Source organism: Erithacus rubecula, assembly GCF_903797595.1.
Source record: "Erithacus rubecula genome assembly, chromosome: 4".
NCBI classification, from domain to species: Eukaryota; Metazoa; Chordata; class Aves; order Passeriformes; family Muscicapidae; genus Erithacus; species Erithacus rubecula.
Window position 1 is genome coordinate 50046076 of NC_136686.1, and position 17427 is coordinate 50063502.

Genomic DNA, 17427 nt, shown 5'->3' on the forward strand with positions numbered 1-17427 from the left:
TGGAGCTTTTTTGTCAATATTTTTCTTTGGGGTTTTTTTTCCAGTACTTCTGTGCTTAGGAAGCAAGGATAAGACAGTGGCACACAGGAATGCAAATGCCACATCAGATATTACATTGGTATTGCAAAGAGAATAAATGAATTTGCTACTAAACATGCTCCCATTATTTGAAGATTAGGTACCAAAAGCAATGTACAAGTGTTGTTGTCTCACTGCTTGGAGCAGAAAACCACTGCTTTCAGGTAAACCATAGCAACAGTATAGGTACTAACCACAGGTGTAAAAGCACAAGAGGTAACCTATTTATGGCATTATTATCCTTCCAACAAGGATAATAGCTTTGTGGTTATCAAAGCATTAGGAAAACTACTTATGAGTTCAGGAATACTTACCTAGCAGTCTGGTACAAAATAGAAAAGTTGGGTTGCAGTTGAACTTTGAGATCTTTAGTTCAACATTATTACATCTAGGTAGGATTTAAGGAAGATTTATGTGTAAAGTATGTAAAGTGCTCAAATTTCCAATTGCAAACAGGCTAAATTCTGGTTGGACTTACAAGCAAGAAATCCTGTTTAAATCAAATAATTTTTTCAGGATAAATCATGAAGTAAGGAGCAAGTTACACCTGGTAACAAGTTGGACTAAATGATGACTGAAGATCACTCCCAACTGAACTATTGTATTGAATTTTATTCTGAACAGCATGGCTGTAGATTTGCACATTTTTTTTCAAAACTGCAAAATCCACTTTCTACAAACACAGGGCATGATCGTGAGAAGGAAAGGCAGTGGGGAGTCCTGGTGGCACAAAGTCCCTCTGCTGGGAGATGGCTTACCAGACTCTTCAAAAACCAGGCCACTGAACAGCTGACAGACATTGGAACAGGCTTTTTCAAACTAGACTATCAAAAAGCCCTCATAATGTAGTAGTCTGTTATTGCAGAAAATATTTATGCTCAAGCATTAAACTACCTGGAAGACATGAAGGATATTTTCCTGGTGACAGAAGTATAGACCTGAAAAAAACATACCTCCAATTCAAGCAAAATAAGAAAAATACTGAAATACATTTGAATTATTTTCTACACTTAAAGGAATTATAAAACAAGGATTAAATCATCATTTGCAGGGTTGTTTAAATTTTCCTGTGTCCATGAGAAATGAAGTATTGCCAAGTCCTCACAAGGGCTGATGTTTTCCAGAATTGTTACAGGACTGCTACAAATTCCATACAGGACACATTATCAAATGTTCTGTTTAACATCAAAATTGCACTGAGCACTGCAGTGTGATGTTACAGTGATGTTATAGAAAGTGTGAGTTCCCCTGGGTGTCTTCTAACAGAGCCAACAAAGATCTCAAGGTGCAGAGGGCTGAAAAAGAAAGCAAGGTATTTATCATGACAGCAGGTGTACTTCTGATTCAGAGACTGAAATGACAAAAGGGCAGAAAGAAGGAGAGAAGAAATCCTTGAGGGGATTTGGAAAAAAATAGCATCACTGATGCTGCAGCACTTGATGTTGGAGATTTATCAGTCCCATTTGTAACAGTTGAACATTTGGGCTGAGTTCAATTTGAAGGGCTTTTGGTAAAAGCAGAGTTTTTATTATCCCTCAAACAAGGTTTGCACTGCTGGATTTACTGTCTGCCCTATGTTTTCCTCTGCAAGGAGAAGGAATCTCATGTAGGACTTTGGTAAGCAGCATAGAGCTGTGGGTCAGGTGCAGCTTTGCCAGGCTGTATAAGACAAGACTCTGTAAGATGAGAGTAGACCTGGCACCTTCCAAGGGTCAGTGTGTGCCTGTCTGACTGGGGAGTACCACAGGAAGGGGCTGCCTTCTCCTTAGGCAGCACAGTTCCTGTTGAAGTCTTGTATCATCACTGATGGCACTTCTTCAAATTAACTTGGCATTCAGTAAAGTATAATTCTCCTCCTGATCCTATCTACCTAATTGCATTTTTGAAAAATGCTTTCTGGTTGAGCATGACCCTATTTTTTCTTTATTGGTACTCTTAAGAAGACTGCCAGGTGGGCCGATGGAGCTTTGTTCTTTGAGCCATCCATGAATATTTTAGGGGAGCAATAAAACTTATTCACAGCACATTGGTTTTGTAATAAAATTATTATTAAAATTGTTTAAATTCTTGATAATTTATTTCAGCTGCTTATTTTTTCTGGCAGATCCTTAAGAGGAAGGGAAAGAGGGAAAATATGAAACAGAAAATAGCAAGTTAAAATTAATCAAATAATATCCCTTCCAAGTTTACAGTAAGGAAGTGTTAGCAGTCATGCTGAAGAATTCCTCTGCACACAAAGCATCGTTCAGCTTCTCCTTATTAGATCATCTTTATGAGGCGTCCACATTATTTGTTCCCTGGAGAGCTCATGATATTTGCAGAATTATTTTAAATGTGTTAAATATGAATATTTTGAATTAAGTACTTTTAAAATAATCCTTCGAGGGACAGCTGTAAGATCAGCAATTAAAGATGAAATAAGGGTTACCATAACCATTCCACCTTCTCTTTGGCTGCTCCCTGTCTTAGTTCTCAGAGTGGTTCTTGGCCCCAGTTTTCCATTCAGCCTGAAGTGCAACTTGAGATGTGTCTGCATAATGGATGCATGAGGAGTGGGTGGTGAGTTCTCCTGTCTGGTGTAGCTGAGCTTTGAATTCCAAGAGGTGGAGTCTTACTAAGAAAAAACAAAAAAAAACCCCACGGTTTCTGTGGAAAACAGAACAGATACTTCTCTGACTTTCCCCTTACAACTGTGTTTTTCAGAGATAACTTTGCTAGCTGCTTACCTCTACTTCCCTATTCCTAGGGAGACAAATGCATGTAACCACTTACAGGTCCCCCAAAGACAATGATGCTGAGTGGTTCAACTTTGTGGCTCACTCTGCATTTACTGATTGTTGGCAACAGAGACAGCTGAGCCCTGCCAAAGGGGCCTGTCAGATAACCCAACAAAGCTGTAACCAGGCAATTATTTCCCAGTTTTCCTAAGAGAAAGGAATATGGCTGTCTAGCTGAAGTTCCTAGCAAGCTTCCTTTCATTCGTTATTCTGAGGTTACAGAGAGTAGTGTGTGGGATGCTTCAGAAACCATTTTTTCTTTCTTTGTTTCCTTAGTCTATGTTTAAAGGCTTTCTTTAGGTGATTTCTTGTTCATTTTCTTCCTGAGCCTGTAGATCCTAGCCTTCCAGTGGAGGTAGTATTTTGGGGAAAGGCTACAAATTTTAAACAGGTTTTTTCAGAGGTTCAGGAAGAATTTGTCTATGCTGCTTCTTTAGTGGTTATTGAGGAATACTGTAACCTGAAAGCTATGCTAAGCATGCTATGCTTAGGATAATCATTGCTGTGGATAATACAGAGTCCAGCATGGTTAACAGCTTATAGCAATTAGGATTTAATTTGAACTTAATAAAAAAGTATGGTTTTCTGTCCATGTGGTAGGGCTACACTTAAAGTATTTGACCCATTTCTATAAACTATTTATTAACTGTGTATTTCACATACAGTTCTAATTGTAATCTTTTTAGCAACAAAATTCTATTGTAAAGAAGCACAAATTAGTTTTTCCTATAAAGTGCATATCTAGACTTATTCTAATCTAAATTTCAAATGTGATTTTTAAAACTGACTCCTAAAACTTTGTATTTACCCTGGTGTGTCTTGTTTCAATCTCATTTAAATCAGCAAGCAATTAAATCCAAATATGATGATGCACAGACAGGGTTATATAGACCTAAATGAGCTTTTAAAATGCTTTAAAATTACTTTGAGTGACTTCCCTATATAAAATCTTGTAACCTGAGTGATGTATTAAATTAAAGCTAAATCAAAGGTTAGTACATGAGAGCAGTCATATGCTCACTCTTGAGGAGTGAAGGGTTTACAAACAGATTTCTCTCGGGGAAGAAAAGCAATTGACACCCAATTAGTTAAAGCATATTCCTAAAGCTCAATGACTCGAGAGCAAATTACAGTTGTCATTGTGGATTTGTGAAGTGTGCTGAACCATGATGCATTCCTTCAGAGGGAAGTTGCTTAGACATGAAAGTATAAAAAAAGCAGAGCACGTAGGAGTTCTCCATGCTTCTGTAATATCTGAGCTTCAATAAAACAAATTTGTAAAGTAACCATGAAGTCAGCTGGATGCACTTTTATGGATTCCTGCTGCTTGTTAAAAACCTGTTGATGACTCACCGAGCTTTGAACTGAAATGCAGTATATCAGTCCCTTCCCCCCTGCATCGGTGGGCCCTTGGTTTTGCACCTGTAAGCTGTCACAGAGATGGCCTGTGCCTGAGAGAAGGGGGTTTGCTGCATGATTAGGAAGAGATGGGTGTGTTGCTGTCTGTCTCTGAAAAGGGCTTTTCCTCCTTCAAGTGGAAGATCAGTGTTGTGTGCTAGTGATCAAGGAAACCCTCATCAGCAAGGGAAGTTTTCAAACTTCTTCCCTCTTTCTTTATTTGCATGTGCTTCATATGAAATAGCCCCAAGCCTCCACTTCATTATCAGTCAAACATTTTAGCAAGATTATTCAAGAGGAGGAGAACAGCTGTAATTTACAAACATGAGTCTGGGAAATAAGCTTATTACTTTTTTAAAGTAATTTAAGAAACGGCTGTGCCTTAATATACTGAAGCAATACAGTTATACATGAAAAAAGGCATCACCTCTTCACAGCTTCCTTTAAGGCCTTGATCTAGTATGCTTCAGCAAATGCAGGATCAGGTTCCCTCACAGCAATGCCCCAGCCTAATGCAGCAGCCACACACTTAGACCTGGAATCCTGTCTCTGTGTGCAACAACCATGGCAGCTGCTTGCCCAGGATATGGTGCTGCCTGTCCAGAGCACACAGTGCTGCCTGCCCAGGACACACAGTGCTGGCTGCCCAGGACACACAGTGCTGCCTGCCCAGGGCACACAGTGCTGGCTGCCCAGCACACACAGTGCTGGCTGCCCAGGGCACACAGTGCTGCCTGTCCAGAGCACACAGTGCTGGCTGCCCAGGACACACAGTGCTGCCTGCCCAGGGCACACAGTGCTGCCTGCTCAGGACACACAGTGCTGCCTGTCCAGAGCACACAGTGCTGCCTGCCCAGGGCACACAGTGCTGCCTGTCCAGAGCACACAGTGCTGCCTGTCCAGGGCACACAGTGCTGCCTGCCCAGGACACACAGTGCTGCCTGCCCAGGGCACACAGTGCTGCCTGTCCAGGGCACACAGTGCTGGCTGCCCAGGACACACAGTGCTGCCTGCCCAGGGCACACAGTGCTGCCTGCTCAGGACACACAGTGCTGCCTGTCCAGAGCACACAGTGCTGCCTGCCCAGGGCACACAGTGCTGCCTGCCCAGGGCACACAGTGCTGCCTGTCCAGAGCACACAGTGCTGCCTGTCCAGGGCACACAGTGCTGCCTGCCCAGGACACACAGTGCTGCCTGCCCAGGGCACACAGTGCTGCCTGTCCAGAGCACACAGTGCTGCCTGTCCAGGGCACACAGTGCTGCCTGTCCAGGGCACACAGTGCTGCCTGTCCAGGGCACACAGTGCTGGCTGCCCAGGACACACAGTGCTGGCTGCCCAGCACACACAGTGCTGGCTGCCCAGCACACACAGTGCTGCCTGCCCAGCACACACAGTGCTGCCTGCCCAGGGCACACAGTGCTGCCTGCCCAGGGCACAGTGCTGCCTGTCCAGCACACACAGTGCTGGCTGCCCAGGGCACACAGTGCTGCCTACCCAGGACACACAGTGCTGCCTGCCCAGGGCACACAGTGCTGCCTGCTCAGGACACACAGTGCTGCCTGCCCAGGGCACACAGTGCTGCCTGTCCAGGGCACAGTGCTGCCTGCCCAGGGCACAGTGCTGCCTGCCCAGGGCACACAGTGCTGCCTGCCCAGCACACACAGTGCTGGCTGCCCAGCACACACAGTGCTGCCTGCCCAGGGCACAGTGCTGCCTGCCCAGCACACACAGTGCTGCCTGCCCAGGGCACACACAGTGCTGCCTGCCCAGCACACACAGTGCTGCCTGCCCAGGGCACTCAGTGCTGCCTGCCCAGGGCACAGTGGTGGCTGCCCAGGGCACACAATGCTGGCTGCCCAGCACACACAGTGCTGCCTGTCCAGAGCACACAGTGCTGCCTGCCCAGGGCACACAGTGCTGCCTGCCCAGGGCACAGTGGTGGCTGCCCAGGGCACAGTGGTGGCTGCAGGCACAGCAGCTGTGGCCATGGCACGGGGGCTGAGGCACGTCTGCAGGCGTGGGAAGTCGTGGGCTCAGCTGGCAGTGCCACCAGGAGTGGCTGGTGGCCCACCCCACGCGGGCTGCCCGACTTCAGTCATCCTCTTGGTTCAGCAGCTTCAGTGTGATCCTGAATAAGGATGCTTTTCTCAACTGGAAGCAGAAACTACTTAGCAATGAACTAATTAAATCACACTGCTCATGAAAAGCCCTCACTGTTAATTTACAGTATTTATTGGAGCTCCCAGAATACAATCATTGAAACAAAGACTGAACTGAGAAAAAAGGAGGAACTTCTTGGGAAATTTAAATATAAAACAAATTTTATAACAATTTGAAGCATGCCTGCTTGATTTAATTGGTTTTAAGGAAGCCACTCCAAGGTTGTAGGTACATTAATACAATTGGAGCAGTTTCTGATTTTATATCTTTGCAAGGTTATTTCTCAAGAATAGTTTAACAGTTTTACCACAGTTATTGAGAGCCTTATGAGATAAAGGGAGTCTTTATATTCTTTCTGTTCAGTGCAAATTTTGAAAACCTTGTTCTTTGTTTCCTGTAGCTGACACAATATAGGAAAGGGTAAAGAAAGATAGACTCAGCCATAAAGAAGAGAGAAATCTTAAAATAAGTATGAAACCAGGAAATCCAACAGGAAACTCTCACAATCTTAATGGCAGCTAATTCTACATTTTGTGATAGGGAATTGAAACTTGTATAAAGCCTCATAAAATACAATAAAGAAAGAAGTGCATTCACATTATCTGTTACTTCATTCAACATGAATACTAAAAGATTTTGTTTTATTTTAGAAGATTTGTCTGTCATTGCTCTAATTTTATTCTTTTTCAGGTAGTAATATTAAACTTATATTACCTATTAAACTAAATAATACTGGTATAAATTTTATTTTAATTTCTCACTTAGTTTGACCATCTTCTCTTTGCAGGAACCTCATCCTTCTCAAATAACACCTGAAAGTGGTCCACAAGCGGGTGGAACCAGGCTTACCATCTCTGGTAGAAATCTGGCCACTGGTTCCAAGAAGGATGTTCAAGTTTCAGTTGGTAGCCAGCCTTGCAATGTGTACGTAGCTAACAATACAGAGCCGTGTCCTAAAAAAGCACCAGCCTTTTCTGCCCTTCATAAATCAAACAAATCCATTGTCTGTATCTTTCTTACTCCTCCCATGCCATGGAGTTCTGCACGTAACGTTCAAACAAACTCACTCAGAGGATTCAGTAGAAGGAGCAGCTATAAAAACACCTTAAGAGGGAGAATCTAGATGTCCAAAGATTTTTCCACTTTTTGGTTTTCTCTGCTAGACTGGCTGCTTCAAACCCACTGATGCTTTCACACAGCATATCCTCAGTGGTTCTGTATAAAATATTTTTCTAGTCTCTCACTGTTTGTTCTTCTCCCTTCTTTTTCCTTTTATTAATCACTGCCCTTGTATTTTCTCAAAAAAAAAAAAAAAAAAAAAAAAAAAAAAGGAAGGATACTAAGCGTGCTGACATTGCATTGTTCCTGTGTTTATACATTCTTTGTTGCTATAACCTATATCTCTTTTTTTGAAAATCTTGAGTGATCTGACAGAAGTGCTATCTCCTCTCATAACTACTTGGTACCCATCAAAAATAGAGCCTGGTTTTATTGTTCCAGAGTATGCAGAAAAGAATACGAAACTCCATCATGTTAGTAACAGAAGATGTTTCCTCTTCTTTTTCTTCTCCACTCTAGTACTGAATTTGGAGATGAGATCGTCTGCATTACAGGACGTAATAACAAGGTTGAACCTGTTCCAGTCATAATGAACTATGGGGGCACGAGAATTACTGTCCCACAGCAGTTTACATACAGTGAGAATCCTACTGTCACCAAATTCCTGCCAGTAAATAGCTTCAGCAGGTAATGAAATGTTTGTCATCACTTTTATAAGAACTGGCCTAAAATATGTGTAATATATAATAAAAATATTAAATATAGAATTGTTTGAAATAAACTCCTCTACCAATGCACATATTTAGGTGCATAGGGTTTGTGGTCTTAACTGAAATGGATGTTTGAAAGTATTGTGTTTGCTTCCAAATTTTCATCTCTTTTCAATGATCATTGTAAAAAGTGTGCCATCATAACATAGCAAACAGAACATTAAAAATAAATTTTACTGTGTCTTCTCTTGAAGATATTAGTACCTGTCTCCTTAAATATTGAGTAATCACTTGTATAAAATAGGATTTTTTTTTTAATGTTTCCTTTTAGTTTCTGTTTGGGTGACTTTGGGGAATGGAATTTTTCTTTGGTAGATCAATAGTGATTTACCCCATGGAATTTAAATTACTTTTTTTTCCTTCTATATAAACTAAAGCCCATTTTTATGGATTGCTTTGAGGTTTACTATCCCTCTGAATCCATGTCACTTCAATGACTTTAATTCCCACTGGAAACTTGCATTCATTCTTCTTCTTATGTGAATGTATTATTTTTTAAACAAAGTGCTGCAAATAAAAGGGAATAGAGAAGTCAGGTCCCTACAGACCTGTGGAAAATATGCTCTCACATTTGTCTCTGTGTGTGTATTGTAGGCAGAGTGATTTTAATAACAACATTGGAGAAGTAAAGCACGCAAAGATTGGCATCAGTGTACAGCCAAAAATTCTGGCAAAGCAATCTGCAAATTTTTTTTTCAATTCTGCTGCTTTAATAATGCTGTTTTAGGTTGACATTGATCTTTTAAATGCTTTCATCATCAATAACTTTAACAGAAGTCCTTTTCATAGGATATCTAGTTGTCATATGGGCACTATACATAAGGTTTTTCAGTAGAAGCAGTAGCAGTGCAGAATGAAACAGTGTATAGCTGTGGTAGTCTGCCAATTACTTGACTTCATTTTTAATTCTGCCTTGCAGTGGAGGGAGAAATATTACAGTGACTGGAACAGGTTTTGAGCTCATTCAAACTTTCTCCTTGGTGGTATATGCAGAGCGTCCAGAAGCAGGGAGGATGAACCAAAAAACGGTAATTTTCTTTCTTTTCCTTCCGAGGCATAACACTGGATGCACAACATATAATTTGTTCAAAAACTGCATGTAAACTTTCCCACTGGACTTCACTGGGTTTGGACTGCAATAAGTTTTGAACAGATTTCTGAGTGTGTTCAGGGTTTTCCTGTGGAAGAGGATCTTGACTTTTCACCATCTTGCCTTACATTCACTTCTACTTGCAATCTTCTGCTTTAAAATTAATTTCATTCTGTATGGATAAGGATAAAAGATGTATTTCAAAATTTGGAAGTGTTTATTTTATCTTTCTGCTTCTTCTCCCCCTGCAAGCATTAGCAATTTGTCTGAAGCAGAATCTAAAGCTAGACAATGCAGACAGACTACTCAGCTTTGCACAGTGTCTTTTATTTCCTCACATCTCAATGAACCTAGTCTTCTTTTCTTTCTTGCCTCATGCATATTCCACTTGCAACAGGTCACAAAAAAGTTTTGAAAAGTAACATTAAAAAAAAACCTTCTTCCATCTCCTGTCATTACAAATAGTCTCAATTTCCCCCTCTTCTAGTGAAGATCACAATTTCATTACATGATTTAGACCTAAAAGTGATCTTCCAGTAAGAACATTATGGGACTCTTTCTAAGGCTGGCTCTTCAGTGTAAGACTGTCTTGTGATCCACAAAGAGTTGGTAATGTGCATGTTTTGTATTACATGCATGATTCAACTTCTAGAGTATGACAGAGCCAGCTGGTTTGGATCCATTAGAACCCTATCCCTTAAAATTTTTAAGAGGAAAAACTGCCTGCATTTTTTAGACCATAAACTTCAAAAAGTAGTTATCTTGATAATCCTGACTCCCAGTACAATATAGAAGTCTATTTAGCATTCTTGACAGTGTTTGACAACATTTCTTAAACCTCCTCTTATGTATACTCAACCTGTTAACTTAAGTTGGCATTACCTATAGCACACATTCTTCATTAAGACTCTGCAGACTATTCAGCTTTTCTAATCTTGTGTTTTGCTTTCACATACAGTATCAGAAATGTTGGGGAGAAGGTATTAAGTTGCTTCATTGAGTTATGAAGTGAGGTGGTGGTAGAATAAATACTGAGAATTCCTGTTAGTGTTGTTGCCTATGGTTGATGTTACTGAATGACTGAAAGTGCCAGGGTAAAAACATTTGTTGAATTGAGGATGGCCAACCTGTGAACTGAGTTGTTACCTTGAGTAGCTGAGTGAAAACTGTAAATTTTATTCCAAATTTTCACTTTATAAATGTATTGAAGTTAAATGAGGTATTATGTGGTGTAAGCAGAAAAGAATCAACCCAAGCTACTCAATGGTACAGAAGATGATCAGTATTAAGGGTGACATGTTAACTTCCTAATCTGAGAGGAATTTGATGGTATCAGTCCAGTGGTAAAGAATCATAGAAATTGGAGGCAATGGAAACTGATCTGTAGCCCAAGCTTCTTCTGTAAGCAGCTGCTAGAATTAGAGTGAATCAATCATTTATTCCCATCAACAAATTTTTTTCATTTTCTTTTTCAAAAATACTTCATACTATGGTATTTCTGCTGTATGGAGAGGATATAAATTCAGTCGTTTTATTTCTATGGTCTAAAGTTATCAACAGTTATGCACAGAAAGGAATCTGACTCTAAAATGTACCTGTTCATCTTCTTGTCTTGTTTCTTACAGTTTTATGGAAAGGTTGTTACAAGACTTAATGAAACCACGGTGGTATTTTCTTCTCCACCAATACTGGAAGACCCAGAAAACTATAACATTACCACTGTTATTCTAATGGATCATTATAAATTGGTTGTAAAAAATGAGAGCCACTCCTTTGCCTATGTCGCAGACCCAACTTTTGAAAACTTCACAGATGGCATCAAAAAACAAGTCAACAAACTTATTAATGCAAAGGTAAACTTGTCAAAAGTTGGTGCTTGCTCATTTTGTCCTTGAAGCATGTATGCAACTTTTTCATTCCTTTCTCAAAGCCTAAACAGATGTTTCGTGCCATACCCCAAATTCTTAGTAGAGTCTCTTACCTCTGCTAGATGATGAACATTGACAGCTCCCCTTTCCTCCCCACACCCCTTCTCAGAGAGAGTTTGTCTTTCTAGCCATACTTTGGGTTTGCTGAGGATGCCCCCTCCTGCTGAGTCTGGCATTTGCATTTGGAAATGCCCTCTCCAGTAGACCTCCCAGGAACTGGAAGGGACATCTCATCTCACACCAGGAAGGAAGGGAGAGGGATCACATAATTCCCAATCACTCTGCTGTTGTGTAGGCTGCAATGCAAATCATGCCTGATGCAAAAAATGATCCAAATAGAAATTTGCAATTTGGGATTTCTTGTCCCCCAAGATTTTATGATGATAACTCAGCCTTTTATTTTTTGTCTAGGGCAGTAACCTGAACAAAGCCATGACGATAGATGAGGCCCAGGCTTTTGTGGGTGATGAGCCTTGCAATATAAAAACTCTGACTGAAACAGACTTGTATTGTGAGCCACCAGAAGTACAGCCTCAACCAAAGAAACGGCAGAAGAGAGATACCATCAATAACCTTCCTGAATTCATTGTACGTTACCTTTTCTGTAGAATTTAGTTTTGTGTATCAATAGCACTGTTACAGTGCCTCTTGGCTGAAGTAATTTGTTCTCCAAAGTTGTGGTAGTACTGTGAAGAAACTCTTTGTGGTTCTTTCTTCCTCTAGCTTCTGCCTACTGCATAAAAGATGTCGCAAGTAAAGAGCAGTCTCGAGGCTGCCAAATGCCTTCCACCTTCATTATATAGAAATGTAGAACTCTAGCCAGACAGACTGGGGATTTTTCTTTCTCAGCTGAGCAAAATTAAATTACTTCATGAAATAAAGTGCTAGTGACCCATATTCAGTTTAAAATATTTGGAAGTATTTCCTTTGTTTGGCAGTTTGAGCTAGAAAATCACTTGTGGAAATTACTAAGAATTTAGAGTGCAACTGAGAAGTGGGTCACCTTACATTTGCACTTGTTGAGACAAATGTCTGTTTTTATCTAATTAGGTAAAATTTGGACTCCGGGAATGGATTCTTGGAAGGGTGGAATACGATAACCGTGTGACTGATATTCCACTGAATCTTATTTTGCCACTGGTACTTATTCCTATGGTAGTAATCATTGGCATTTCCATCATCTGTTACAGGTAAGTTCTCATTAGGTGATTTTGTTTCCCTAAAGCTTTCAAGGTACTACTTGATTATTTTCAGTTTGATTTACAGAACTATCTTCATCTTTTTTATGAGCAGCAGAGTTAAGAAAAGGAGTTACAGCTGGAAATATGTATGAGCACCAATTCATTCCTCTCACGCATGCCAAATTCCTTGGTGTCAGTCAGCCCAGTTTCTCCTTTATATATAAACACAATTAGTCCCAGGCTTCCCAAGTAAACATGTGCAGACTGAGTTGCACACATACCCTTTTGAAATGGCAGCTAAAGTGGCACTTGTGAAGGAGATAACTTGTTCGGTATAAATGCTCATCAACATTTATGCTGCCTCTGTCAGCACTGTAGGTCTGGTTTTGACTAAGGGGTCATTTTGACTAAACTAAATTACCCACACACAAGCTTCATGATTAATGTTGGAATTCACAACTCATAAAAGGCTAGAATATATGTCTGTATTTAACTTTAAACCTACTTGGTCCAATTTTAAGGTTAGTAATGAGGGCCTCATACTGTCCCTCAGGAAGGGGTGGATTTCACTGTTGTGCTACATATCAATGCAGCTGAAACATGAGCTGTACAGTTTTTGTGAACCTCCATCAAACCTTCTGAGCTGGATCCCAGACATGCTCTGGGGTGGTTTAGAGCCAGTACAGGACATGTTGCAAGCAATCCTTGTTCAGTGCATACAAAATGAGTTTCTGTGCTTGGTATATGGTTGAAAGCCTTTGTAGATACTTCTTACTGGATTTTAAATTACTGGCCCAAATCTGCTTTGAAGCAACCAGCCCATGATAGTGCCAAGTTGCTTTACATGGAATGAAGATTTCGGCCACTGTTGCTGTTTTTCTCCTCCATTCTCTTTCTGCTGTATTTAAAAAAATCAAAGCCATGAAAATTTCTTCCAGTCCTTGAGCTTCTCTCTCAGAGTGTTGCAAATTATTTACTTTTGCATTTTGTAACTTTTTTTAAATCTTACTTCTGTTCCATAAAGACGCAAGAGCCAACAAGCAGAACGAGAGTATGAAAAAATTAAGTCACAACTTGAAGGCCTGGAGGAGAGTGTCAGAGACCGGTGCAAGAAGGAGTTCACAGGTATTACAGATATTTTCACTGCTGTGGGTCCTCTTCAGCAATCAAGACATGCTGGAGGAGTACTAGCTCACTAAAACTGTCTTCTGGGAACAAATAATCAATACATCTTAGTAGTCTTCATTGCTGACATGGACATAGAGCAGATATTTTGCTATTCTGTATGAGAGAAGTAAACAAAATAAAATAGGTAGTTGAGGTTATTAAAAGAAATTGATTATTTTAGTCTAAAGGTAGAGCAGAGTTACAAACTGGGAGTGGAAACTAATTGAGATTGGGGTTACTTATAGCCATTAATGTGATTGGCCATTAACACAAAGATAAGAATGTTTTATAAGCTCTAACAGTGCACTTAATATTTAGCACAATGACCTTGTGTGCAATGGATGCACATTAAAACTGTTTTCAGAGCTGCAAAATTTATTTGCAGCCGTCAGCATACAAAAGGATAATTTGGTAAGCTCAAAGGAAAGAAATAGCATTTTGCCCTCTCTACTGTGGGAAAATCTTAAACTTGATTAGAGGGGCTAGCTAATTGTTCTGTGTAAATGTAGAGGCATCATCCCAGGGAAGGCAGCAGGGTGTGTGAATGCTCAGCATTTTCACATGTTGAGCTACTCATTGCAATGCTTAAATTAGGCATCTGAGTACAAACTTTGCAAATATTGGCCTAAATGATTACCATGAAATGTCACCTCATTATCTGGATTATACTTGCTGGTGGGTCATGTTGAAATAATCTCTATTAAAAAAAGTACCCACATGCTTTATCGCTAAAGAAGAAACACTTCCATATTGACAGTTGCTAAAAAGCAAGATTGAATAAAATAGCAATTTCACATCAATTTAACAATAATTAATTAATTAATTAATTGAACATTAATTTAAGAAACTCAGGGTACCTCAAAGATTTCAGCCATGCTGTTAGACTCCCTCAGTGTCATTTTTCTGGCATTTCTGGGACAGGATGTTCTTTACTTGTACCAGCTTGCTTTCTCTGGAAAACCAGGTCCTTCCAGGTTCTGGACACAAAGTAGAAACAAATGTTTGAATCAATTCAAGCTGCATTTTGACCTGTGAGAGGATCTATCAAGGTTCTCCCTCCCTCTCTCCACCTCCCCAGGGCACTCTACACCTGTTTCTGAAAGGAGAATTCACCTTTCTCTTACTGGGTCAAGAGTAGAGAGTTGCATATTCCTACTACCTGTTGGGTTGAAAGTTTCCTCTCTGCTCCACAGAGTACAAACACTGGAGGAGTAGAATGCACATCCAAGGAGTAATTCAGTTCCTAACTACATCCAGTTCCTACTAAAACTACATCCAGCTTGACTTACAGTTAAATGAAACACTGAAGTCAAAACATGTTATGGTTCCATACTGTGAAACTGTAATGTCAACAGCACAAAGTGCAAACTCTCTAAAACACACAGGAACAAAAAGGTAGCCAAGGAAATGGACAGCAGGAAGGAAGTACTAATACTACACAGAGGGAAACCAGAAGATTCTTTGTCCCTCAGTTTTGATGACTGCTGTAAAATAAAGAGGCAAATGAATGAGAGCAATAAAACTCCTGAGACAATAGGTCACTATATTAATTAGCTGGTATTCCAATCAATCAGCAGTATTGGGTAATTGGAAAGCCTTCAGCTAAAGTAGCTGCTCCAAAGCATGATTCTCTAATTTTTATCCCTTTTAAAAACTTCAGACTTTTGAGTCCCACAGAAATATTTCCATCAATTTCAGTGAATGGTTTAACCTTCTTCCTTTCTGCCATCCTCATCCTTCCTATTGAATTAGCTTGCTTTACACTTTAAACCTCTTTTTTCTGGATTGCTGTGTTTTTAAAAGAACTTTCTGTACTAACTAGACTTAGAAGGTATGGAAAAAAGAAAAATACAACCAAAAAAACCCAAAAAATATTGCAATGTCTTTTTCTTGTTCTGTACTATAATCCTACATTCATCTATATGAACTCAGATGCTATAACAGCCCTTTTACAGATAGGCAACAACAAGGAAACCATCAATGCTAAAGGCAATTATCCTCATGCTACCATAGGATTAGCTGTGGTTGTGGTAAATAGGATGATTGTTAAAAATAGCAAAAGAAAATGTGAGATGAAATAAGTTTTTGCTGCTGAGCTGCTTTTTCACTATTACAAGGTATCAAGGAGCTTGTATTGCCTGCAGAATTTTTAAACTGAGCCATTAAACTGCATTGCATATTACAGATCTAATGATAGAGATGGAGGATCAGACAAATGATATCAACGAAGCTGGAATTCCAGTACTGGACTACAAAACATACACAGACAGAGTCTTCTTCTTGCCCTCCAAAGATGGAGAGAAAGATGTGATGATTACAGGAAAGCTGGATATTCCTGAGGCCCGGCGCCAGACCGTGGAGCAGGCTTTGTACCAGTTCTCCAACCTCCTCAACAGCAAATCATTTCTCATTAATGTGAGTACTGAAGTAGATTCACCTCGTCTCTTAGCTAGGCATACTTGTGTATATGTGTGCAAGACAGCAGTTTTGCAAGCAGAACTGAACCAAAATTAATAAAAATTAGTGATTTTCATAGGGTTCTGATTTGACAGTAACAACTGCAGATACATGGCATCAGAGCCAGAGCTTGCTGATCTCCTGGTTTTGTGCCAGGTCGTGTAATACAGAATTAGTCACATTGCAGTGGCTGTAAGAAGCAGGTATTTCCCAATCTGGCATAAAAGGTGGTGTTACAAGCTTGGTTTAGGCTTTTAAGAAATGTGATCAGAGAGTGCTGAGTCCACCCTGGCTCCACAGGGAGTCACCTGTGGACAGCCATGTACCAGAATCCCTGTGAAGGTGGAGGCTCCTCAAGTGGCCTATTCATCAAGACTGATGAGTGCTCACAGCTGCTCTGAAGAGACTTATAATTGCTCACTCTCAAAAACTGAAACTCATTGTCAGACACCTAAATATAGATTTAGGCTTTTGGCTTTTTCTCTTTTTTAATGAGAATCCAGTGCTGAGCTAGTTAATGGTAGAATTAGAGTTTATGGCAGATGAGAGCACATTTACAGGTGTACTTACATTAGTGTCTTTGTAATTTGATGTGAAAGGACTGGGAATTTGGGGGAGAGTGGAGCTGATTTTCTCTTTTAAAATTGTCACAGAACACTATTTTGCATTTAATTAAAACATCCTTTTAAAATAAAGTTTTAGTTAAGTATATAAGCATTCCCTAGGTCCATCCAGTACACTGTGTATCTAAAACTAAAATTTAGGCAACATTTTCTTATAAGAAGTTCTTTCAAACTTCTGAAAACCTTTTGATTCAGTGCTTAGGAGATTAAAATAATATTGCTTATCTTCTTAGTGCAGACAAGTGTTGAGGTTCTTTAGAAACCTGTCACCTGCCTTGGTTTTACATTTGTTTTCTTTTTCAGTTTATTCACACGCTGGAAAACCAAAGGGAGTTCTCTGCTCGAGCTAAGGTGTATTTTGCATCTTTACTGACTGTTGCTTTACATGGAAAACTAGAATACTACACTGACATCATGAGGACACTGTTCCTAGAACTGATGGAGCAGTATGTTGTGGCCAAAAACCCAAAGCTGATGCTAAGAAGGTTTGAATGATTGTCATATTTTCTGTATGCCTCTGGCTTTCTGTAAAAGTGGTGGTTTTTTTGCAGAGTGACTGTGGTGAAATGCCAGCTATCTGTAAAACTCAGAAATAGCTTGGCCCAAACATATTAGCAAGACAAGCCCACCAGGAGCAGCTGTGGAAGGCACTGGCAGTATGCTGGACAGGACTGCTTATTCAAATGCTGCAGTGTAAAAACACTTATCTTACTTAGAAATACCACACTAAACATTTCA

The 17427-nt window shown here is 40.1% G+C and overlaps 1 protein-coding gene across 4 annotated transcripts in view; it reads left to right on the plus strand.

The window, feature by feature from the left end:
- The window catches only part of PLXNB2 (plexin B2), a 250109-nt gene that overhangs the window by 210298 nt on the left and 22384 nt on the right, over window positions 1–17427 (plus strand). For all 4 annotated transcript variants that reach the window (XM_079305134.1, XM_079305133.1, XM_079305136.1 and 1 more), the window contains 9 exons: window positions 7202–7338; window positions 7993–8160; window positions 9163–9271; window positions 10959–11186; window positions 11673–11849; window positions 12312–12451; window positions 13467–13567; window positions 15795–16024; window positions 16993–17174. In XM_079305134.1, the coding sequence (XP_079161260.1) occupies window positions 7202–7338; window positions 7993–8160; window positions 9163–9271; window positions 10959–11186; window positions 11673–11849; window positions 12312–12451; window positions 13467–13567; window positions 15795–16024; window positions 16993–17174 (1472 nt within the window). The remainder of the gene's footprint in view (window positions 1–7201; window positions 7339–7992; window positions 8161–9162; window positions 9272–10958; window positions 11187–11672; window positions 11850–12311; window positions 12452–13466; window positions 13568–15794; window positions 16025–16992; window positions 17175–17427) is intronic.